Source organism: Pleurodeles waltl, chromosome 3_1, assembly GCF_031143425.1.
Source record: "Pleurodeles waltl isolate 20211129_DDA chromosome 3_1, aPleWal1.hap1.20221129, whole genome shotgun sequence".
Lineage (NCBI taxonomy): Eukaryota > Metazoa > Chordata > Amphibia > Caudata > Salamandridae > Pleurodeles > Pleurodeles waltl.
Genome location: NC_090440.1, coordinates 860631196 through 860656401, shown reverse-complemented (window position 1 = coordinate 860656401; position 25206 = coordinate 860631196). Strand labels below are relative to the sequence as shown.

General features: G+C 42.0%; 1 protein-coding gene across 3 annotated transcripts in view; it reads right to left on the bottom strand.

Moving 5' to 3' along the window:
• Positions 1 to 17259: 17259 nt before the first annotated feature.
• Positions 17260 to 25206, bottom strand: part of LOC138284700 (gap junction beta-5 protein-like) — a 53400-nt gene continuing 45453 nt past the window's right edge. For 2 of the 3 annotated variants that reach the window (XM_069223781.1, XM_069223780.1), the window contains one exon: positions 17260 to 23841. In XM_069223781.1, coding sequence (XP_069079882.1) covers positions 23008 to 23808 — 801 coding nt within the window. In that variant the 5' untranslated portion in view covers positions 23809 to 23841 and the 3' untranslated portion in view covers positions 17260 to 23007. The remainder of the gene's footprint in view (positions 23842 to 25206) is intronic. The other variant, XR_011201445.1, reaches the window with a different exon arrangement.

The following is a 25206-nucleotide window of genomic DNA, read 5'->3' as shown; positions in this document are numbered from 1 at the left end:
ATTTTTACATTTTAATTGTTAATTTGTATGCCTTTTTTATTTCATTTTAATTTAATTCTTCTTTTATTTCCTTTTATTTTATTTAGATTTTTTTCTTTTTTTTCATTTCTTTCTTTTTTTCTTTTGGTTTTTAATGTTAATTTTTTTTTTTTTTATTTTAATGATTATATTTTATTTTTTTAACTTTTTAAAATATTTTTTTATTTTTATTTTATTTTTTTATTTAATTCTGTATTTTGGCTTCATCTATCCAGCCCAATCCATCCAATCTATTTGATTCTTCCATTCATCCATCCATCCACCAAAGATGTACAGCTGCACTATAGCATTCAGTTTATTCAATGTAATTCCATTTCCTCCAGGACACCTTGGCTGTGGAACACAACAGACAAATCAACAGCATAATTAATTTTGTTGATAATTATTCCATTTCCCCTAGACCACCTTGCTGCCATAGGTTATTTAAAGGGTTATTCCATTTACCCATGCACCTCTCTCTGACTACTCCGGATGTCTCCTTTAAAACAGATAAAGATAAAGCGAAGAGATAGATTTGCCTGGTCTGCTGTCTGATTTGAAATGTATTTTTTATGGTGTGGTGGTGTGGTTTGCCTTTACACTGTTTGATTAAATAGTAGGTATATTATATAACAACCGCACCAAGATTGAATTTATCTGTACTATTTTCAACCTGCAGCAATGCCACGTTTCTCTAACTACATGTTTTTGTTGCTTGGTTGTCTTTAGGTGCACAATAGAAGAGACTGCACATTACCCACAGTACTGCCAAAGAGAAGGTCTTACAATTACTTCATTCCACAAACTCTTTTGCTCGTGCACCTTAGTGCCACTGCCTACCTAGAGCTTAACATGGCCTCAAAGAAAGTTGCTCCCAAGAATTTGGCCAATGAAAAGAAGCAGGTTTCTGCCAGTGGTGTGCCAACCGCACACTTTTTCAAGAGACATGTGCATGCCACACCAGCCTCCCAGGAGTAACCTGAGAGAAGCACTCCCACATCAACAGCACCAACCCAACCCAAGCCCAAGACCATGTCTGACAGTGAGGCATCTACTGCAATCATGGTGACGCAGACGAGCAGTGATGTTGAATTGGATTTGTCCCTATAGCAAAGTAGTACCCAATCATTTCAGGAAACAAAACAAAATGGACAGTAGCCACAGCCAGATCTTCCTGAAGTTGGAGCAGAACAGGAAATAGCGCTCCCTGCTGAGCAAGAACCTCTTTTTTTAGAATAAATGGCTCCCAGACCGCCAGCAAAGAAAAAGGAATGGTACTACTCCACCATCTTCAAGCACCATTTCTGATGACAATGATAGGGACATGGAGTGGGCCCCGGCAGAGTACGGGAGATGCCAGGAGAGGCAAGGGAAAAGAAAAGTTCCATAAAGCCTTAGAATCATGGAAGCAGATGATGATGAGGAGGATGATGACGATAAACCAGTCATTGTGGAAGCTAGCACAGAGCAGTAGACATTACTATCCAACCTGCTCCGAGGGATATGGCACAGACAGTACCACCAGCTCCCGTATTTCTAAGGCCCCAGCAGAGACCTGAACCAACCCGTACCTCAGTAGAAGTATGCACTGCAGAGAAACCATCGACACACCCACGTACATCCAATGCTTCTTCATGCATTGGCAGTGGCCCAAGTATTTCTCTCCAGTTTGATACTTTTTTACGATTAGCAAAGAGGAGGAGTCCATTGCCATATGCTTCATTTGCCATGTGAGTGTTCGTCGAGGTAAGCCTGGTTCACATTATGGTACTGGAGGCCAGACGACCCATATCAAAAAACATCACACAATATGGTGGGAGGAGCACCTTAAAAAAATGTCTCAATGTGGGTGCAATGATGAAGGTGAGGAGGGCTGGGAAACATCATCTACCACTGGTCAAATCACGGTGTAAGATAAGGAAAAAGAGGCTGACATTGTCATGTAAAGCAGCCCTGTCCCTAATGATGCACCAGAATCATCTGCCTTAGCAACCTCACAATGGCACAGGAAGACTCAGAGTCAGATGGAGACACCACAGCGTACAGTGACTGCACCACTAAGACACACATGGAGTCTACCACCGCCTACATCTCAAAAGTTGCCTGTGTCAGTGGCCCTACAAAAGAAAATCCAGGCTACAGTTAGAGACATGTTTAGACATGAGGGGCCCTAAGACCACAACCATGCAATGGCACGTTTGTACAATGGAAAGGTGGGAAAAATCTTAGTGCTGGACCTCCTCCCTTTTCCTTTTGTGGAAGAGTGGGATTCTTATAGTTTGTGGCAGCTCTCTGCCTGAAATGGAAGGTTCCAAGCTGGACCTATTTCGCCAGAGTTTCTGTTCCACCACTGCATCATGATATGCTGCAGTTGGCTGGGCAAGCTTTGCAGCAAAGTGTTGTCCACGTTATCCACCTGATGAGAGACATGTGGACCAGTTGTCAGGCAACTGATTACATATGCATCACTGCATATTGGAACTCTTTTCTGGGGGTAAAGCATAAGCTATCTTTAGGTCTTGGCCCTGAAGAAATCTTTAAGCGCGTTCAGCGGCATGAAACAATAGCCACGTTCACCATGGAGAAATCATACACAGCTGCAAACATCTTGGAGAAATTTAATAGCAAGGTTTCTGAATAGCTGTGACCCAGAGGTCTTCAAGTTGGATTTGTTGCCACAGACAATGCCAATAACATAGTCAAGGCCATGGCAGATGGTGGATATTTCAGGGTCCTGTGTTTAATCCACTGCATCAACCTGGTTGTGCAAGACATTGTTAAAAGAGAAGACATAGTCAGCAACATACTGACCACCTGCAGATGCATCTGCACTCATTTCAGCCATTGTCTTAAAGCCCAGAAACAGTTGCAGATTATTCAGCGTGATGATAGAGTCCCAGTTAAAGCCTTGATACAGGAGGAGCCATCATGTTCAAACTCAACCTATTATATGTTGCTACATCTGTTTGAGCAGTACAAACAGATCAATGACTATGTCATTTAAAGAGGAGCTGATGCAATTGGGAAAGCTGTGACCATAGATGTGAATGAATGGGGCCTAGTCAAATGACTCACACAAATGTTGCTCCCTTTCGAGGTTTGCACATGGGAAGTTGGCAAGGAGGGCAATAAAGTGGGCCAAGCTATTCCATTATTGCATCTGCTGTAGGAGCAGCTAAAGAAAGTGTCTGAAAGGTTCGCATTTGGGATGCGAACGAAAACCCAGAAGCGGGATGCGCATGCCTTGGTTAATAACCTAAGCTATCACTTGACTTGTAATGCAAAGCTGCAAAATGACATCATCTCGTCCACAGAGTATATCTGTGCCAGCCTACTTAATCTACACTACAAAAAAGTATTTCCGCTATTATTCCTTTTTCTGAAGTGGATGTTTCACAATTCAAGAGGTGGATTGTTGAGCAAGGAGGAGAACTGGAAGAAAATGGATGGAACTTAGAGTCCCACTCACCAGTGCTGGGGTGCCACCTTCAACTTCCAGAGAGGTCAGTCTTATTTCCCATCCGCCAACCCCACCAACAAGAAAACCGGCAACAACAGCAACAGAAGAATCAAACCCAACCTCTCACTTGGCTTGGTTTCAAGTGGCAGGTCTTACGTCCAGTGCAGAGGCAAAGGAAAAAGCGGTTGAGCAGGTGGCAGCAGCAATGACCATTCTGAGGATGTTCCAGGAGTATCTGGATGATCCGAAAGAGGTGTATGGGACCAAAACCCATTGGTCTATTGGTATGGGAAAATTCGCCCATGGCTAGAGCTCAGCTGTCTGGCAGTAACGTTTCTGGCTTGTCCTGTAGCCAGTGTGTCTGCTGAACATGTGTTCAGTGCAGCTGGTGTAGGTTTTACAGTGAGAAGGATCTGTCTCTCACCTCCAAACATGGAGAGATTGACCATCATCCAAATGAACCAACATTTGATACTACCTGGTTACATTGTTCCCAAAACACCCCAGGAGGAGAAGGAGGGTGATTAGTCAGAATTAAGGTTGTTAGCTGACCAACTACTGGGAGAACCACCAGAGTTTGAGGACAAACTCTACTTTCCAGATGGAGTATGCCAGTGCCACCATAGAACCTTTTAATTATTTCTCATTCAGCTTCTTTGCCTGTTTCTTTCTTTACAAAAAAAGAAAAATATGCTAGTGCAACATTATATGTGTATCAGATTTATTCTGCCCCACCATTGATTTCATAGCCACATATAAGCCCAGATTGGAGTAAGACCTGTGTGCTTTGAATCACATGCCATTGCCTATCCTATTTTTACATCACCTAGCAGGGCAGCCCTAGAAGATCATTTATTAAAAGACTGCCAATGCCTAATTCCAATGTTTGGATACCATCAAAGAGGAGATATTTTGCTCAACCACTGTGCTTGATTTGGAAGTGGTAACTAAGTAACTATTGAGCCAGTAAGTGGTGATATATTGATTGATTGTGATTGAGAATTTGTGAGTGATGACTGATGTATGTGGTGGCTGACAGTGAGGGAGGGAATTAAACAAATTTGTAAACTTGTTTCCAATAATTTGCAGTATTTGGGGCTGATGAGTGATCATTTTCTTTCCTGAAAGTGATTGGCTTTTCAAAAGAAGTGAAATTTACATGCAAAGTGTACTCCTTTTTTCTGGTTCCTCATAACAAACCAGCCACTTTATTTACCAAACACAGATCTACACAAAAAATACTCCAGTTCTGTTTCTCTATTTTCTCTGCATTTCACAGGTCTACCTTGCTCCTTTTGGGACTGGGAGGGAGTTCCTCTGAATCTGGAGGAGGAAGATGGAAAGACTCAGGGCGGACTACCTCAACAGCTAGAAAGGAGAATGTTATCAACTTCAAAGAGAACCCATGATGATGGCAAAGACTCTGAGGCCTAGTACTCACTCAGCTCTGAGAACTGGAGAGAGGTGCACTGATTTGGAAATGCTGCTGAGTATGTGTTTGCTGCATTGCTAGCTCAAACATGAAACTCCTTTTATGTTCTTGCTCTGCCTTTGAGTCTTCTTTGTACACTTCTGACTCCTCATGAAGCTTACCTTGCTTTCTTTTGTCCTTTTCCTTTACTCTATATTACCGCTACTGTTTTTTTCAATACACAGGCCTTCTCCTAGTCCTCTCCTCAACAAAACTTGGAGAGCTCAAGACTTCTGCTTACCTGCAGGACAGGTTCAGACAGGCACTAGAGTGATGGACATTCCAAGAAGAATGGAGGTGCATTACCCAATTTTGCAACATAGTATAATTTTCATTTTTATAATACTAATTTTTAGAACTGGGTGAGTTATATTCAATCTTCCATATTTTAAACATAGAAGACATAACACTTAGGATATACTATCTGGGTTCTCTCTGGGGCAGAAGGACTGCTTCCAATTAATTTACTGAACTATGTCATACGTAGTCCTTCATTTTCTTCCACAACAGCCTGACGATGATGTGCTGCTCAGCGCCCAAACAAATATTGTTGTGGTTTCTTTTTTGTAGTGTTTGTCTTTGTCACACCTTCCCCAAATCCCCTTTCCAATCCATTCATTGAGCACCTAACTGTCTTCACCCAGGCTGTGTGATTTATTGAGGTGTGACTTAATTTTACACCATAAATGAATCACACACTTGCTGGGGCATATGTGGTGAAAGCAACACAAATTCACTGCATGATCTTCTATCTCCATTGGCCCCATCAACATCGTCATTCATGCCTTGTGTATATGTGTTCCATAAAAGCTTAACCTGATCCAAACACTCTTGAGTCTGGGCCCACTTGATTTAATTTCCAAAGTTTAGTTTTATAGCTCCTGACCACTGCTCAGAAGAAATTGATATTGCTAGATTTTATTATCATATTGTGTTCTTTGTTGTGTGTCTAATGCTGTTATTGTGGTAGTCTGGTCACTCTTCTTAAGTTATGACATATGACCCTCAAACTTGCTATTTGTTTTTCAATCTAGTTGGCAGTGATAGATAACGCTTTAATTATTCCTGCAGATTGAGTTTGCACAGGTGGGAGTGGCACCTTTTGTCTTCCCTGTTAGCATGCTAGCCTGCTTCTACTACACCTAACACCACCTGAACATTCCACCTATAGAAAAAAACCTGCGGTAAGAAGGCTCCCTTGCTTCATCTATTCTGGTAAGAGAAGAACTATGAATTGAAGTAAACTTGTTTATTTAGTAAGTAACTCCTACTGAAGATGCCTGTGTGTATTGGGTTTTTGTACAAAAAAAGGCAAGGGGCAATCATACCCTGGTGGTCAGTAATAGTTGTAGAGGGCAATAGAGCAAGAGTCTAAGTAAATGGCATACACTTTTTTTTTTGCAGATTAAAAATAATAGGCTGCACTAAAAGACAGCAGTGCAAACTAAAAATCTAAAACACCAAAATAAAGATTTGAGATTTACATGAAGTTAAACAGATTATCCCCCTTTATTATTTACAAATAGAAAACCCTCGCTCTCCACCCAGAGCAGTACCACCCCTCTCAAACAAATAACCCCATCTCCAAAAAGTTCAATGAAAAGTCCGAAGTCCAGCCCAACTCCCTCCCCACCCGGTCCACTCATAACAAGACCCTCCCACTAAAACAAAAAAATAAAAAAAGGGCACTCTCAATACGGGTCCGGAGGGGGTCGAGGCTCTGCTCAATGCTGGTGAGCCGGCTCTCCATCTGGTCCATCCACTGCAGAATGTGTCAGAGCAATGCCCTGTTGGAGTGGGACGGTGCAGCAGTGGGTGCAGCCGGAGACCCTGACTGCTGGTGACGGCACCAAGATGCTGATATTTTGCCTGAATGTTACCCAGCCTTTGCTGCCACAGATGGGCCACTATCTGTCTGGTTGGTGATGGTCGTTGGGCAGGAGTAGCTATATCGAGAAAAAGAAGAATAACAATCCTCTGAATAAACACTTCTTCAAATGATAAATAGTGGGTGGCACAGTAAGGAGCACTACATTACTGGTCCCCTAGGGATTTTGGAATTTGATGTGATTATGATTAGGAGAGTCACGGGGCCAACATTTTATTTGTTTATCTACACATACCTCACATAAGAAGCACCAACTGTCTGGTAGAAAAGAATCAAGCCAGAGACCAGATTAAAAACAGTGTGATTTCATTTGTATTCTTTTAAAGGTTTTCCTAGTAACAGAACAGATACATTTAGTGGAAAAATAAAAATGTATTTCCTCGTATTATGATGAGTAAGGCATTACGCACTATGGAGTGCAAGTTGTTCTGCCAAATAATTGGGGGCATGTTAGCCAGCGCTTCAAGTATGTTGCTACTGTCTGCAGCTCAGGCAGCTGTAGCTGACAATTATCTATCTTTAATTCCAATGGCCCTGCTCTTCCCCACATGTCTTTCACTTTGTTTAGTTTCTACTTTGACTCCAAAGAGGCAGATGAATACATCACACATGTCATTTATAAAATGCAAATATATTTAGTAGATGGAGGGAATGATTCGCTGCACTACAGGGAAAGAAATGTGCTATATAGATTGTATTTGTCACTTTCATCACAGAGTATCACCAACGCCAAACTTGAAATCAAATCGGGCATTTCAAAGTCCCACTTTGCTCACTGGTCTTGCCCACCATCACAAATTGCTTCTGACAAATTGATTCACTGGGCATTAAGGAAATCTGCCTTCTGTCTACTGCAGAGTAAGGCAGATGGATTGGGCAAGTAGGTAGAGCTTTTGCTATGGAAGAATAGAGAGGTGTCACTGATCTCTCCACAGAAGAAGAGCTCCCTTCTTTGTTCATCCAAGCAATTATTAACTTGTCCTTTCATTCTTCTCCTATGTACACCCATATCCACCATGATTTAAGCTTTACTTTCTCTCATCCAGTCTTTCACCCAAATTCACAATCCTTTACCCATCCATTCAGTACCCACACTATCCACCCTTTCTTTCAATTATCCTTTCACCCATCCATCCATTTATCAAATACCAATACTCACCCACACATCATTTTTCATCCACCCACGCATCCTTTCCTTTCACTCTTTTCACCCATCCTTTCTTTTAACCTTATGTATTTTCATATTTCGATCAAGCCTTCATTTTTAGCATATATTATGTGTGCTTTTGCTGAGTTGCAGCTAGAAGAGGCCATATGTAACCCAACCACTGCTTTAGCTCTAACTCGGGGTGTTCATGAATCTGATCACACCAACACCCTTGTAGCTAGTGAGTAAGAGCAATTGTCAAAAAGAAAGCAATGTGACTTACCATCACCTGTCTCTCCTGCCTCATTCCCCGCTCCATCTGCTCCTGTGGCGGTCGAACTTGAGCCGGCTCCACTGGTTAGTGTGGCTATAAAAAATAATATTAAATACAAACAAAGAAGGACTAATATGTCGGGAGTGTTTAAAGAAAAGTTGGTCCTGTGTACGGTACTCCCATCATAATACCAAAAAAACAAAAGTACACAGTTCCAGCCAATAGACTAGTACAAATGTAAACAGTAAGTAATAGAGTCTAAAAAATAATATACAGTTTTTAGTTTACAGTGACACCTCTCATTCTTAATTTTTAAAATAAAACAAATGCAACAGCAATCATTACAATTTGGTTAGCACAGCAATATCTTCTGTCAAAAATATCACGCTGGGCATTTTGTTGGAATGTTAGAAAAGTCAGGTAGTCAAGTGAACCAAAAGCTTTGTGTAATAGAGGGGCATAGCTATAGCCCATGACTGATGATGACTGAGAATCATTGAAGAGCAATGAAGGGGTGAAATATAAAAAGGTCAATGAAAGACAGAAAAAAAGATAATGCAGGTATAACAGGAATTAAACAAAACCTGGAGAGGGAAGTTGGAAAAAAAGGAGACAGTATAGAAAAGGAAACAAGGCAAAATTACAGGTAGTATAAAAGTGGGGAGAGTTAAAGTTAGAGAAATAATTATAATAATATTAAATAATAGGACTTACTGAGATGAGCAGAGGCATCAGCATAGGCGTACATGAACAAGACAGTGGCAAAATGTCAGCTGTGAGCATGTATAACATGGCATTTTTGTGAAAGGTTTTGTGTTGTAACTTACCACACTCCACTCCCTCATGCATTCCTGTCAAGCCTTCATGATTCAGGATGGCCAAGACCTTCTCCTCCCAGGGAAAGAATTGTAATGGGGCACAGGGAGGGCCACTGCCAGTCTTCTTGGTCTGCAGATGGTGCCTGGAAACCAGGGAACAGACCTTGCCCCTGAGGTTGTTCCACCTCTTCCTAATGTCCTCCTTTGTGTGCAGGGTGGTGCCTACAATATTCACTCTGTCGACGATCCTGTCCCACATTTCAATTTTCCTGCTGAGAGGAGCATGCTGGACATGTGCTCTAATCAATTGTGGCTCTACTCTTCATCCACCATGACTCTTAACTCATCTTCAGAAAAGCAGGGATTTTTTTAATGTGACATGGTGGGAAAAAAAGGGTGTTAGGTACTTACTTAACAATGGAAGTGCAATAGTGTGTAAATGAACAAAAGTGTGTGCAAGGTGTTCTATGGGATGGTGAAAAAAGGGGTGCCTAATCTTGACCAGATATCCTTCCTTCTACTCTGATGGCATATGTATCTCTTCCCAGAGCCTTTCAAACATGGGGTGGAGCATGTCTACTAATGGTTTCATTGTCTGCCTTCAGTACCTCTGCAGGAATGTTTCCTGGTCCTGCTTCTTCCCATTTCTCAGATGTTTGATATCTTGAAGTATTTCTTCTTTGGTTGGTCTACTGCAGTCAATTGGCAAGTCCTTGTCAGCTGCCTGTATGTCTGGTGGACACTGCTGTATGGGCTGGTTTAGCAGCTCTTCAAAGTGTTCCACTCATCTTTGCAGTTTGCCTTCATGACCCATTATTGTCTTTCCAACTTTCACTTTCTGTCCTGGTGTATCTGCCGGAGAGTTTTCTTGTTATATCCCAGAGTTCTTTCACGTTTCCTTGATTTGCTGCTTCCTGGGCTTCAGTGGCAATACCATTGTAAGCGCTGTTGCTTCTCTTTTCTTCTTCTTGGTTTTGATGTATTCACCTTGTGCTTTTGCTTTTTCAGCTCTAGTTCAGTCAATATTGACTGCAGCTTTATTTTCCTTTCTTGCTTGGATTTTGTAGAGACTCTCAGTGGAGATCTACTGTTTATGCTGGTGTTTCATAAGACCCTGGAAGGTTGATGTCACAGTTTCTTTGATCTTATCACTGGCTTTTGAGTGTGTCTATGTCATCCTATTGTTCTTCCAGGACCTGAAACTTGTTACTGAGCTGACTGAGTATTCACTCTGTTTCTTTGCATCTTTGAGGAAGGTGGTGTTATATCACTGGCATTGGTTTGTTGGATCCATCCATGCTGTCTTCAGCTTAAGCTTTAGCCTGACCACAATAAGGTGATGGTCTGATGCCATGTCTGTGCCTCTCATCACTCTCACATCCTGCATGGATCTCTGGAACTTCTTGGCAATGCAGTCATGGCCGATCGGATTCTCTTTCGAATGGTCTAGTGACTCCCACGTTGTCTTGTGTATTCTTTTGTGTAGGAATTCACTATTGTCTATCACCAGAATGTTCAGGGCACAGAGATATGCAAGCCTTTCACCATTCTTGTCCATGGTTGACCATGACTTCTTCACACCCAGTGTTGTCACTTCCATTCTTGGCATTGAGGTCCTCCATCAGTATGGTGATGTCTCTTTCAAGGCATTCCTCTAGGATTGTCTGAAGTTAGTTGTAAAAGTCATCTTTTTCTTGTTCTTTGCTGTCACTTGTAGGTGCATAGCATTGCATAACATTCATACTAATACTAATCCATCACTAATTCTTGTTGGGTTCCAGAGTAGCGTGCTACTCGCCGAAAATCGATTCAACGCCTCGTCAGGGGTAGTAAGCGCTATATAAATACTGTTACAATTACAATTCATGTTGATTCTCTTAATAATTCTGGGACCGTGGACTTCCCATCCAGACAGAGCTCTGTTGGCTGATGGGGTTAGCATCTGTGCTACACCCTGAGAATGCAGGGCATCCCCTTCCTCATGCCCAGAATACAGCAACATTTCTTCTGGAGCCTGTTTTTTTTGTCTGGACTGTGTCCATCAGGTCTCGCTGATGACAAGCAGGGCAAGGTTATATTTTTTCAACTCCACTGCCACTTTGGCTGACTTGCCTGTATAGTATGTGGTCCTCATATTCCATGTCCTGATGGTGATGGTCTTGGACGAAAGTAGGTGGATTGACTTTGTGGCTTCTATGGATTGCTCACCACAAGGCATAGCAGCTCTCCATGAGTGATCGTCCTCTCTCTCCAAGGCAGCGGTGTCTTTTGGTTGATGTTTCTGTTGCTAGGATTTTTTTACATGGTGGGATAGCTAGCCCCATGCATAACCCTCCTCATTTTGCGGCTGGGCTTGGGACCTGCATGGCACAGTTCGAACAAACCTCAGTAAGTGCATATGTGGCAGACTTTTGGAGTGTCTCAAGACAACAAGATATGACAGACAACAGTATTGTTGTGACTAGCATTAACATGATGTGAAAAATAGAAAACCTCTCTCACCATTATCACAGATTTCCTGCACCAAACACACGGTATCCTCATTTATCTTTCAAAGAATATATCCTTCACTACCATCAAAAAAGGTACACTCTAATGGCTTTTAGCTCCCACTTAAAATTCAATCCTTCACATCCAGGGACCCCTGCTCATAGCTGTTAAATGGTGCTGTGTCTCAATACACTCAGATGCCTCACCCTGAAAATTTTTAAATTTACAAAATGGTCCTTGATACTCTTATCTCCAGCCAGAATAATCTGCTTACTATATTGAGCTACAACACTCGTTTGTACCCCAAGTACAGAAGTTATCTTGTATTATCAAACTCCTTCTAGACCTTCCCTTTTATTCCACTACCATTTCTAATCTTATGACTGTCATCTTTACTTCATACTGCTTTCGTAAAACAGCAACATTTAGGAGAATGTCTCTCACTGCCGCTGCTATGCTGATTTATAGAGCATGCATAACACCTATTTTTGGGTTCAGCCTGACTCCTTCACAGAGACCAGAGAAATTGATCCCTGAATTCATGTAAGCTATCCTGTCATATAGTTTTTTATCAAGTCTGTGCACATATCTCTTCATCATACTCAAAACCCTCTACTGTCTGCCTTCAAATCTGAATGCTTTAAATCCATGTCCTTACTTGCTGTGCTGAACGAAAATGACTACACATTATTTTCCCTTATTCAACTATTGCCTCTCCCCTAAATTGTACTGGTAAAACACTTGAATGGTTTGTAATCATTTGACTTTCTCCATATACCTTCTGCTTCAACTTTCTTATCCCTACCTCACTTCTTCCAGCTTCCTTAGTCATGTTTCAAATGTACTGCCTCTTCTAACAGAATCCTCTTTTATCCTTACACCCTGTAATCCAATTCACCATGCTAGTAAGTCACATCACAGGAATGGTTCTTCTAATCCAATTTCTGACACATTTTCATTTCTTGGTGCTTCTCACACTTGTCATCAATCCTCTACTAATTTGTGTACTGTGATGTTCAAGCTTGGGGGCTGTTCTTTACCTGGCAGCCCCTATTTGGTAGTGTCCAATTCACAGGGTCCTCACTTTGATACTTGTTTCATGCTAGAAGCTCATTTTCCTTTCACTAGTTTTCACATATCTTTCAGTTTAGAATATCTAACTGCCTTTTTGGCACATACACAGGACATCCTTACATTCCATACTCACAACTCCTCTAAAATGGAAATGGTGTACTCTCTTCCTCATGACATCCCAAAGTTTTTACTTCACATATTTAATTTCTTCTTTGTCCCTCCTATTCTGCAAAACATTTAGGAGTATTTTTTAACTACAGTATACATCACGTATACTGTAATTAATCTACATACATCTGCCACTGGTAAAACAATTCCCCAATAAAGCTTGTTTATTTTGCCAAGATCCTGATCAATACTTGAGTGATAAGCTACCTTGATATTTGTAAGAGCTTTGTACAAGGTCTCCCACATTTCGCCTCCTTACCTTGGACAGATTCATCCATTCTGACAACAGAAATATGCACATTCTGTCTCCCCACTCATATGCTTGATCTTACAGAAATTGAAATAAAATGTCTACAAGACATATGTTAGACTGCAAGTTACAGACCATTGTGTTCACAATGGTTACCAACACTACTAATTACTAACTATCACCCTAAATCCATTATATAATCCTCCACGTCTGTAGTGATTGTCTAAACTACTTGTGCTAAGCATTCCCACACTACACTACTGCACAGGAGAGATCAGATTTCTTGAATTAGTTGGCACACTACTCTAGATTATTCTTCCTAGTGTAGCAGTGCCCATTCCATTACTGAATAAAAATGGGTCTTGAAAACTTATATTATCGAGCTTGAAACCTCTGTCACTTGTCCATCCAGTCTAAGGACATCCAACCTTGCAATGGCTAAAGTCAATATCTCTACTGTTGGAGACTGTGATAAGTATTCTGGATCTTTCCTGGAAATAGGATTTCTAGAACCCCTGGCACTAAGGACTCTTGTCAATGGGCCAAAACAAGACAGAAAAACAGTTGGACTGCAACCACCACGAAACCCACTAATTAGTATTTGAGTGAGGTGTGTTTCAGGTAACAGTCAGTTATGTGAGATGTCATGGGGATGATCAGTGGAAATCAAAATCCTATCCTGGTGCACACAATGCGAGAAGTTGTCATTATAATTCAGAATAGCAGGTGCAATGTTTATGAGAAGTGTAAACAAAAAAATAATTTGGAAAACATTGGCAATGTAATTGTATCTCAATCCTACACTTGTGTATTTGGCTTACTAAGCTAAACTCTGCACCAAAAGAAAATCTAATATGAATTTCAGAGATGGTTCACATGTGCATACCTATTCTGAACAATGAGGCAAATGTTCAATATAACAGTATTGTCTGCTGTGCTCATCTGCATTACCCAGCAGACTGATACATTTAGCAAGTGAAGGCTAAATGAGCCTCCTGTTGGCTATAAGCAAAAGTAGGTGATATGATTTAGCATGATCGGTCTCAGCTTCTGGAACAAAGTTGTTCTCTCATCACACTTATTCCACACTCTGTTCTTAACTTACATAACAATATCTGGTCATTGTTGAATCTTTTTCAGAAAGGGCCATTGGTGATCTTTCACTTATTTCATTCTGTGAAACTGAGCCCTTTATTGGGCATGCTTGCATATGTCCGTTGCCGCCATTTTAATGTGTTATGGACTTATAACTGTAATACCTCATCTTGCGACTACATTAATGCTGTCTTTTTAATTTTCTGACATTTTTATTGAAATTTGTAGTTGTACAAAGATACGGCATGCATACACGCCTAGCAGATTGCCAGAACCCCTGCCTCCCCTTCCCTTAAACTTCAAAAATGCCCCCTCCCAACTGTTACCACCTACACTTTTGGCTTTATTGATTATCAGTCCCCAACCTTCCCCGGTCATTCCATTTTGTTGGACCCTCCATAGAGAAGGAATCAATCTCCATCTATCAGGCCCAACACCTTCAACCTACTTTGACAGATAAGACCCATTTTGTCATTGTGTTGGTATGCCATAACTAGGTTATTACATAATCTGTTGAATATGAGTCATTTCTATCAAATTATACACTGGCTTCCCATGCTTTTGGAGTGCCCAAACCCTTTGAATCCTTAGGTCATGGATGGGGCAATTAGTTTGCTACCATAATGATAAAATGGTTGGTCTGTTTCACTGTGAAAATTAATTTTCCCTGCCTTTAAGTATAAGGGATAAATCTCTTCCACTGGGCGTCACAAGAAAAAGATCTTAGTGCATTTGTCCAGTTCGCCAACCCCTAAGAAGGAGATGGTCGTAAGCATGTCCTCCCAATATTGCATCAGCTTTATGCAAGACCACATCATGTGTAGCATCTTGCCAGTCTTGCAGCACTTTCTCTAGTACCCTCGGTGTCTGGTCTTATCAGTCTTGGGCAATCACTCTGAGGTATATTACCACCTGTAAATGATCTTGTTTAGTACATTTCTCTATGCATGTTCCTTAAAGTTGTTCACATCTGTGTATGCCTTTTCTCTATGTATAACGTGTAATAAGGGAATCATAGACATCCATTCCACTTTGGTGCTTAGGAACCCATAGGAACTCTCAGCAATTGGATAGATTCTGATCAATAGATCATCAATGCTTTTGCCTCTGAGCCATTCCACCATATAGTGCAGGTAAGCAGCTTTGTAAGTAAATGCGGTACTCCCAAACCTCCCTGCTTAGGGTGTTTGGTACACGCTTCAGCACTCAGATATAGCTTCCCCCAGTCCAGTCATATGCACTGCAAAGCTCCTGCAGCTATGATACCTTTTATGAGGGGAACTGGTAGAGCTTGAAACATGTATCAAATTTTGATCAACTGCATAATTTTAAGTGCCAAAATTCTACCAGAAGTGCATGGTTGTGCCGCAATGGTACAGTGGCCTTAGTGCCTTTTAAAAACATCTTGACATTTCCCCTCACAAACGTGCCAGGATTCAGGGTTAAGTAGATAAATGAATAGCGCAAGATGTCCAAAGACCATTTCAATTCCATCTACAGCTCTTGTAAATGGAGATAAAATTAGTGTCCTCAGCCAGGTCACAGGCCTCAGATGGACCCATCCCAAGACCACGCTATAACCTTTCCTTTACCATGCCCAGCTGTCTACTGGTCAATGTCTAACAAAGGTCTCCTTTTGTGCAATATCATTTGCACAACATCTCTGTAACTATGAGGGGTGTATTCCATTCATGTCCATGCAGTTTTGACTGGTGGATTTGAGTAAATGTAATTGAACCATCCATCTTTTTTTACCATCTTATGGTAGAATTCATCGAGAGATCTTCCCTTGTAAAATGACATATAAATTCCTTCTAGCTTTCACCATTGTTACAGACCTAACATGTTATGTGTTAATAAACAACTAGAGCTCTCGCTACGTACTCAGGTTCACCATTATTCACACATACTCACTGGTCCATTACCAACATGTGTGTGAAAAAAAAGCACGTTGGATGAATCTTGATTGGCAGCCAATGGAGGTCCTGAGTCCTCGGCCCTAGCTGATTTAACCCTGTATGGGCTGAAAGGGAGGAGCTGAGATAGCCAGACATGTCCATGGTATGCGTAAGTGGCCACCCATCCCAAACACAGTTGCTGCCTATTTTAGCCCTGGCTGCTCCAACAGTCCTGGGCCGTGTTGGGCGGAGGAGGCAAGCATTGCTCCTTGAGCCCCCTATCACTGCTGGATGCTACTGGCACAGAAAACGAGTTGCGGTGGGCACCGGCGGGGAGGTGAGGAATTGCAAAAAGTGAGAAGGTAGACTTTATTTTTAATAAAAAAATATAACAGCGTTGCTCGGAGAGGACCACAGCTTTGTTCTAAAGTTGGAATTGAAGAAGGTTTGAGTTGCACCGGGCAGTTGTGGAGCATGCTGTATGAGGGCCAGCAGCCATTGACTAGCATGTCCAGAATGTACTCTGCTTGACTCCTTGCCAGACCTTGAGTCCACCCCTTGTCCCATGTGCTGCAGCTTTACAGCTTCTGGATCCTGCAATGTGGTAAGATACCTCAGGTTTACCGCCCACAATATTTTGAATATCAGGCTGGTCCACGTCATTGAAATACATCTTGGTGTCTCATATCTCGCTTGTTTCAGTATTTGGTGGAAGGTGACTACAGTGTATGCTACCAGGTTGCATTTCATGAGTCAGACATAACTGAACTCAGTTTGGTGCTCTGTTCCAACTGTGTATATACATTTAACACTTGCCATTCATCGGATCAATCAATCACAAGTAGAGACATTACCTTATGGAGGTTTTGTAAAGCGTGACATATGCCATTTAAGCGGGCTCTCGCTGCTGATGGCTGTCTGAGCTATACTTCCCGATATGAACTTACCTTTCGATAGTCTGTCTTTGAAATTCTTCTATCACGGTATTCTAGGGGGTGTCGATATTTAGTAGTACAACCAGTATTTGGGAAAGAATGCACTAATAGAGCACAGCTTAATGTTTTCCCAGAGATGTGGGACATTCCCCCCCTAAAAATATACTTCTGGCTACAGGCCTGCATACATCTCCCACACTGTAAGGTAGGCTCGACCTAAAAAGAAGCTTGTCCCATTGCCTGTTGATGCAGCTTCAGGAAAAGAAAACAGACTGCGAACCATTTATCATCAAATACTTTATTGGCAATTATCACCTCAATTGATGAATAAAGTAAAATAAGAAAGTAGCACAGATTACAAAAAAGAACAAGGCTCCGTTCAGGAAAAGCTGAATGCATAACTACACTCGGGGGTTCTGGGCCACGTGGAATGTTCTTATGCAACAACCCCCCCCAGACTACAGAAGGTGAAGGTTTCTTGTGGACACCTATTGCAGCCTACGGTTTCCGTCTGCAAGCTGCAGCAAGGTACAAGTTGATCATGTCAACTTACTTGATGCTGATACAGATTGTAACTGCCAGGATGCTTTATTATATGAAACTGCTGACACTTACGTTTGGCTTCTGTTACACATTTTAAGTGGGCTGGTTTGTTTTGTTTTTGAAATTGTGGTTCCCCATACAACAAAACGAAACATTTGATAGTTTGCTCATTTTTGTCACAAGCACCATGAACACCTTAAAATTGATCCTCTGTGAGTGAAGAAATATAAATGTTACAATGTAAATCTACCTTAAGAAATATCTCTCAATAAGTTGTAAGAAAGAAAACTGACTAAAGAAGAGACACTGTTGCACATACACTGAATGCAGCAAAGCCGCACCTCACAAAACCTAAAGGAAATAAAAGAAATACTGCTAAAAGAAATGCTTCCCAATTACTGTAGACTAACGAGGTATGTGCTTATGATCTGTTTGAATTTCCATGAATCAGTACAATTCACTGAATACAAAGAAAAGCAGGACGGGCATTTGTGTGACATGCAAAGACAGAATCCAATCATGCGTGTTTCCTATGTAAAACAAGCATTTGCAATGCAAACGATCTCGCGTTTTCTTGAGCTCGAGCAATAAGCATTGTAAACTCCTAACTGGACTTTTCTTGCCACATAAATTGAAAATTAAAATAAAACTGTTTCATATAACTAACTGGACTTTTCTTGCCATATAAACTGCAAAGTAAAGGTTTCACATAAACGAGCTGACGGCATTAGTACAAAGCAGACACACAAAGGGAAATAACAGTTCACTCGTAGTGAAACCTGTCGGCAAAAGTGCAATTAACTATGTAACAGGGTCGATGTCATGCAAAGCGCTCGAATTCTGGCAAGTGAGATCGGGCTGCGAAAAAAGAAAAAAAGTTGTCAACAAACCAGATGGAAAATGTGGAGCCTTGTATGTTTTCAGTACTAGGTCGCTGCCCTCGAGGAGGGCTAAACACCGGAAAAGGCATGACTTATGCATGCCTTCCACTAATGAAAGCAAGCAGATTTTAAAAAGCAAGCCCACGAACCAATGAAAGACACTGAGGTGACATGGGTGTGGTTTGAGGCCCAAAGAGAGATAACAACATGCAACAAAGCGCTTTGCGCTCACCCGTAAGAAACCTCAAGAGTATCTCCAGTTTGAATCCTGGTAAGCATGCTTGTTATGTCCTCTGAAAGCCTTGAACTCCATGCTGTGTGCAGTATATATATTTATAGTCATTCACTTACATAATTTGATAGGTACACATAATTTTTTCTCGTATGTGACTTAACATCTTTTATACAATTAGAAAGTCCTCGGTGTGCGACCCCCTTTGTTCAGCAAAAGGAGGCCTTTTAACTTAATGAATTTCTGTATCCTAGGAAAATAGATTTGTGAACATGCCATGTTGGGTCTTCACCTGGCAGGACATTATTTTTTCGGCGCACTTTGATGTCTTGCTTACTCAGGGCCTGATTATGAACTCGGCGGATGAACTCGGTGACGGATATCCCATCTGCTGAAATCTAAATCCCATAGGAAAGAATGTGATTTAGATTTTGGAGGATTCCAAATCAGGTTCTCAGTGTCCTTTGTCAGAATACATACCACAAAGCAAGGTGGCTTGTGAATCCCCCTACCTCCCAAAAAGTTATGTACAGAACAAAACTAGCGGGCACTGTTTCTCTTCCTCATGCGGCCAAGAATACCTGTTGTGTTGTGAATACCGGAGTGTGGGCAGGGTTGGATTGGGATAGAAAATAGCCACATGAATCAAAATAAAAGTAGCCTACGTTAGCGAATTAGATAGATAACAAAGTGGCCTGCAGTTTCAAAGTGGGGCAGTTTTGAAATTGGGAAAACTTGCTGCATAGGTGTTTTGTATGGGAAACTGCAAGCATTTGTGCTTGCCGCAGGCAAAGTATGTTTAAAATCATGGAAATCAAGTGGCCCACCAGACCATAAAACAGGCCCATAAACAACCAAACAATTCTGTCACTTACCGGTCAGGCTGGCTCTTTTGGCATTGTCTAATTGCCCTATAAGTCAGTCCAACCCTGACTGTGAGGGGTGGATGGTGAGCTGGATTTGCTTACCTAGGCAATCGACCAGTTCATCATGCTCATTTGGTTCAGGATTATGAAGGCAGATCTGGGTAAGCTTTTGGACTGAGGTTGGCATCGATCTGTCTTGATACATACCCTTGTCTCTCAGCACCCCTTTACAGGCAGGGTGGACAGTGTGGTTGTTTTTGATGGCATGGCAGAGGCTTCCCCACTACAGTTGATCAGAAAGGAAAAAATATTGTACAAAGACCTGGGCAGAGACTTAGAGCACCAGGCATGGGTAGCAACATGGGGAACCGAAGGGTGGGAGGGGAAAAAAGAAACAGTACCCTAATCACAGCATGAGCAGTGGACAGGCACTAATTAAGTTCAATCAAACTGTGCTTTTTCCATGCCTCACAGAATGGAATGGAAGTGATACTTGGCCTGGGTTGGGCAATTTGGAGCAGCAAAGAAGAATGACACTGAGACCAACAAATTGAAGGCAATGGGTGGGCTCTGTGCCCTATATTGTAAACAATAACATCTGGCACGCAAGAGTGCATGTGATGTTGTAGGCTTGACCTAAAGAGGCACTGTTGTAGGTCAATGGATAAGGACATAATTGAATGCTGAAAACAGGAAACTGTAGCAGACTGCCAGTCCTCGACTGTAGCTGTTGAATGATATGAATGTGGCAGTGGTCCAGTAGGACAGAAAAAGTGGGAAATGAACAAAGAAATGTGCGGCTGTTGGGTGGATTATGTGTTTATAAGTTGTACTCAAAATAATTGGCCTACAAATGACTTTTAAGTGATTATTCTTGAAAAGCCAAGGTAAAAACTGGGGGGGGGGAGCAGAACACGCTACCAAAAGGAGAGAACAGCATTAAGTGGGGGTTTAGTTTAATGTGCATAATACTTAATTTATAAAAGAATGCAGAGTGCATGCTGGTGCCCCAAGCCCTGCTCAGAAGCCTGCAGCCAGCACTATTAAATGTCAGTGCACCAATTTCCAAGATTGCACAGACCTTCGTCCACCTCGTGTCTCTCTAATCCACTTCCTGACTCTCCCTACCCCATAATCTCACTCTTAAGGGTCCTTGCTTTCTCTTTTTGAGTCTGGTTCTTCATCTTTTTCTTTATCCTTATTTCCTCCTTGTGTGTTTTTCCTCTCCTGCTCTTAGCTAATGACCATTGAAATAAAATAGGTGCCAGTCCCCAAAAATGAGCACTGGTGGCAACCACTGGCTCAAATTAAACTCTGCATGTGCACCTTACTGAATAAATGCAATTGAAAGCTCTAGCAGGATAGATGTGTAGAAAAATCAGTCTCCTGAGATGATATTGGGATGACAGCAACTCAGCACAGAAGACAGACGATTTGTTTATCTGCTCAATCGCTTTGTTCCCTTTCTATCTCCTTCTCTTCCAATCCAAAACCCTCTCTTTCTCTCTCTCTCTTTTCTAGGAAGTGCATTTGGCCACAGATAGCTTGAGAGGGACTTTAGAGTTGGATCCCTGGAGAGCAGGCTTTGTAGGCATAACAGGGTGAGGTAGCATGCTCATGTAGATAGAGGGGGGCCAGGTGGCCAGAATCTAACAGTTTGGACGTAAAAAAAAAGCCTGCCGCTTGTTAGCCTTTGTGAGGCAGTCACTCATCCACATGGGTTCTCCTGGAAGGAGCAACATCGTCTAAACACCACATAGCAAAGTACACATTCTATGTCATGTTTTTAAAAAGTGGACGGAAGAGCTGAGGGCCAGTATCTACTAGTCAGATCTGAAAAACATATATGCTAATAAAGTGAAAGGACATTGGGAGGCAGGCAAAGTGCACAGCACAAGGTTGTAATAAACATTTGGAGACTCACTGACGCAAAAGTGGGTGTAGTGCACCTGCAGCCCATCCTTTGGGGCTGGGAGGCAACGCCTCCCCTCCATCTGCCCCTCAAGAAGAATGTCTGTCAGACTGAGTAAAGGTCAGCATGACAGACACTCTTTATTTTCAGGTCAAACATCCAGGAGCTAGACATGCGTTATTTGTGCAGGCTCCCGGCTGCCTGAGCTCTTCAGCCTGGTAAAGGTGCCTCGAGGCCCTCCCCTCTTGACGAGGGAAAATGTTACCGACTGCTTCGGACCTGGGCCCTTCAGTTTTAAGCCCTGACGGCAGGGCCAAGTGTCAATCAGTGACATCCCGTCTCACTGACCCCATCCCAATCTGTGATGAGTTGGAGCTGCTGCCTTCCCTCATTGGCTGACCTTAGTTTACCCAGTGAGGGAAGGCAGCAGTCCCAACCCTCCTGGGACCTCCAAGGCAGAGCTGAAGGTAAGTGTGTGTGTGTTCTTTTTATAAATTAATGTTTGGTGCGTGTGTGTATGTTTGAATATTTGATCATGAGTGTTGTGAATGGATGTGTGTGCGCTTGTCTGTGAATGAATGAATGAGTGTGAGTGTACCATCTTGATGAAAGATATGTTTTTTTTAAGACCAACTGAGGGTTGAAGAAAATGTACCATCTTCTTTATTTGTATCGCAGTATTAACAACCGTTGAGGGTCCCGGTGGAAAATCTCAGCACAATGAAAACTTTGGGTTTGTCTCCATAAATTGTAATTTTGTTTATAATTCAGCGCTTGTTCTTCAAAAAGGACACAGTTTGAAAATATACACAACTGAAATCCTCATATATTCAGAGGTCACCAGTAGCACCGACACATCTTATTGGACGAGGTGCATTTAATGCATGAAGGTGTATCAAACCAACACTGCAGAGTAGCTCCGATTCCGCGCCCCTTAAAATCTTTGGCACATCTGCTGAGAGAGCCGAACAAGATATCAATTTCTGGCAGTCTACAATAGGTGCTGTGCAAAGGGAAAATGTTCTGACAATGAGACCAACACCATCAACTTTTTCACAGAGGTCGCTAGGTTGCTGTCAATAGACTTTTACTTTTTGTGATTGCCAAACAACGTGAGCCTAAAGCAGAGTAGTGAAATGTTTTTTAACCCTCTGTGATATACTCACTTCCTTGCGTAAACATTATGATACCGTCTCTATTTAGTATCTGTCATTATCGTAGTAGGCACTGTACATTTTTTGAGCTACAGGGTTTACTTCCAGTATTTGGTCTTTGGAGCAGGGCACTTCTTTGACTGTGCAGTCATAAAACTGCGTGATAGATATTCCATCTTGTCGAAGGTATTGGATGTTACCAAATGTTTGGCAAGATGGCCTGCATCTGTGCCTAGCATTATTCACCAAAACCGTGTCTCGATAACCAACAAAGTCCCAACACACCATGAAGGTTCACATGGTCACGATGTCATTATAAAGTCCCAACACACATGAAGATTCACATGGTCACAATGTCATTATTTCAGTTCAATGTGTAGGGTAACCCACTTCTGCTGCCTTTCTACCTACATTTTAGAAATGTGTGCCAATGCTATTTGGAGTTCTCAATTTCAATAGTGGGCGGCCTGCAGTCCATTCCATTGAAAACGGGCTGTCCTGACACAGAGACAGTGTCTTCTTGTTTGACTTTCAGTTTTGAGTCTTCTCCAGAGCCGATTACATTCTTATTGTATTTGTTGCTCAGACATTCCCGGCACCGCTTGACCACTAGGTAGGTCACTTCACATAAGTTGAGAATGATGCATAGAATTGAGGTGGCAATCATAAACAAGGTGAAGAGATTTTTCTCGGTGGAGCGGGGTATGTAGCAGTCCACTGTATTGGGGCATGGTTGGAGAGTGCATTTTACCAGTCGTGGAAGTGTGTAGTTTTCATACAGCATGTGAAAGACGTAGAGAAAGACAGCGTCCACAGAGGCTTTGAAAAGGAGGCTCAAGACGTAGGTCCACCAGAGGCCCCCGCGCTTCTTACTGATGTTGGTATATAACTTTCTGTAGTCCTTTCCCATCTTCTCTCTGTGCTTTCGTTCCTTGTCTTCCCTGTATGCCACATGCATGATGACCAGCAAAGAGGGACAGGTGACAAAAATGAGCTGTAGGGCCCAGAGACGGACGTGGGACACAGGAAAGTAGTGGTCATAGCAGACATTTTTGCAGCCAGGCTGGCGGGTGTCACAGTCAAAGTCTTTCTGGTCTTCACCCCAAACACGTCCAACTGTTAGAAGGTAGACCAGTACACGGAAGATGAAGACCACAGAGAGCCAGATACGCCCAAATGATGTTGAGTACTTGTTGACGCCACTGAGAAGGGCCTCGTACACTGCCCAGTTCATGGTAGCTTCAGACTTTGGCTTCTAAAATGGTATCTGAAAGATCACAATGAGAATACATTGATAAGAAACCACATTTGTTGTGTTTTATAATACATGGAAGCCTGCAATACATGTGTAAGAGCCTGTCTCTAATTTCCATAAAACAGTTGATTTGTGATGTCTCTAGTCAGCTGTATTAACAAAATGACATAGCTGCTCTACTGTAATAACTTATTACAGTTGTTATATGACCCAGACTTACTAAGCCTTTGCTCAGTCCAAGGACAACGCAAAAGCTTCAGTAAGATTTACAAAGCCATGCAAAGAGGAGATTTGCACTGTTTTGCGTGATTTTGTAAAGAAATCTTACACAATTTCATAGTAGTAGGCGTTCCATGGAAGGAGCATGGGCACTGCATTGCGTGGAACAGAGAGATCAGATATGTGCCATATCTAATAAGATGTGGTGCACTTCTGCTCCCTCCTAGCACTGGTACACTCTGCAGTGCCAAGTGCCAGTTTCACCATTGAGAAATGGTGCCTGCATTATGAGCAAGAATATTTTTGTGTAGGAAGGGATACCTTACTGCACATAAATGATCCAAACTGGCATTTTCCTCTTTCTGAGAGTGAAGCAGAATGCATTATGTATAGTAAGATAAGGCACCAAGGAGAAATAAGGATGTTCTCCTTTTTAGACCTCTCTGTGGTAGGCACAGATGTTTGGTTGATGTCCTTGCTCCACCTATGGAACGACTACCACTATGAAATTTAACGTAACACAGCACAAACCGCGGGGTTGCGTTACATTTCTTCACAAAGTCATGCAAGGCGGTGTAAATAACGCTTTGCATGGCTTTGTAAATCTTACTGAATCCTCTGAGTTGTCCTTCTTTCGCCTTGAATGACACAAGGACAGCACAGAGGCTTAGTATATCTGAGCCCAAGGACTTAATAAGTTTGTGAGAAAGGTGATAGTGCAACCATGTACTATAAGAAATAAAATACCCTCTGAACCTCTTGGTGACTTGTTATATCCTGATAATGTACTGCAGGGGATAATTTATCCCATATATTATACAATATTCAAAAGTGCAAAACTTGCAGAGTCCTTTTAGGAACAGAATTTTGTGGCAGAGTATTCTTCAAAAGCGCTCAGCAGCCAGCGACAGACAGATTTAATAAGAGCGGCTGTGTAGGCTCAGCCATCTTTGAGACTCTCTTTAAAGGTCATGATATTTTGGTGTAAGACAGAGAAGCAGATTTGCTAAAGTTAGCTTCTCCTCTCATGACCTAATAGGTCAAAGCTTCCAGATGAAGAAAATGAGCATTTTTACTTGACTATGCTGGGGGAAGCAGGTGGCCTGTCTCTGGAAAACCGAAATGGAAATAACAGAGAGGAACAATAAGTACAATTGT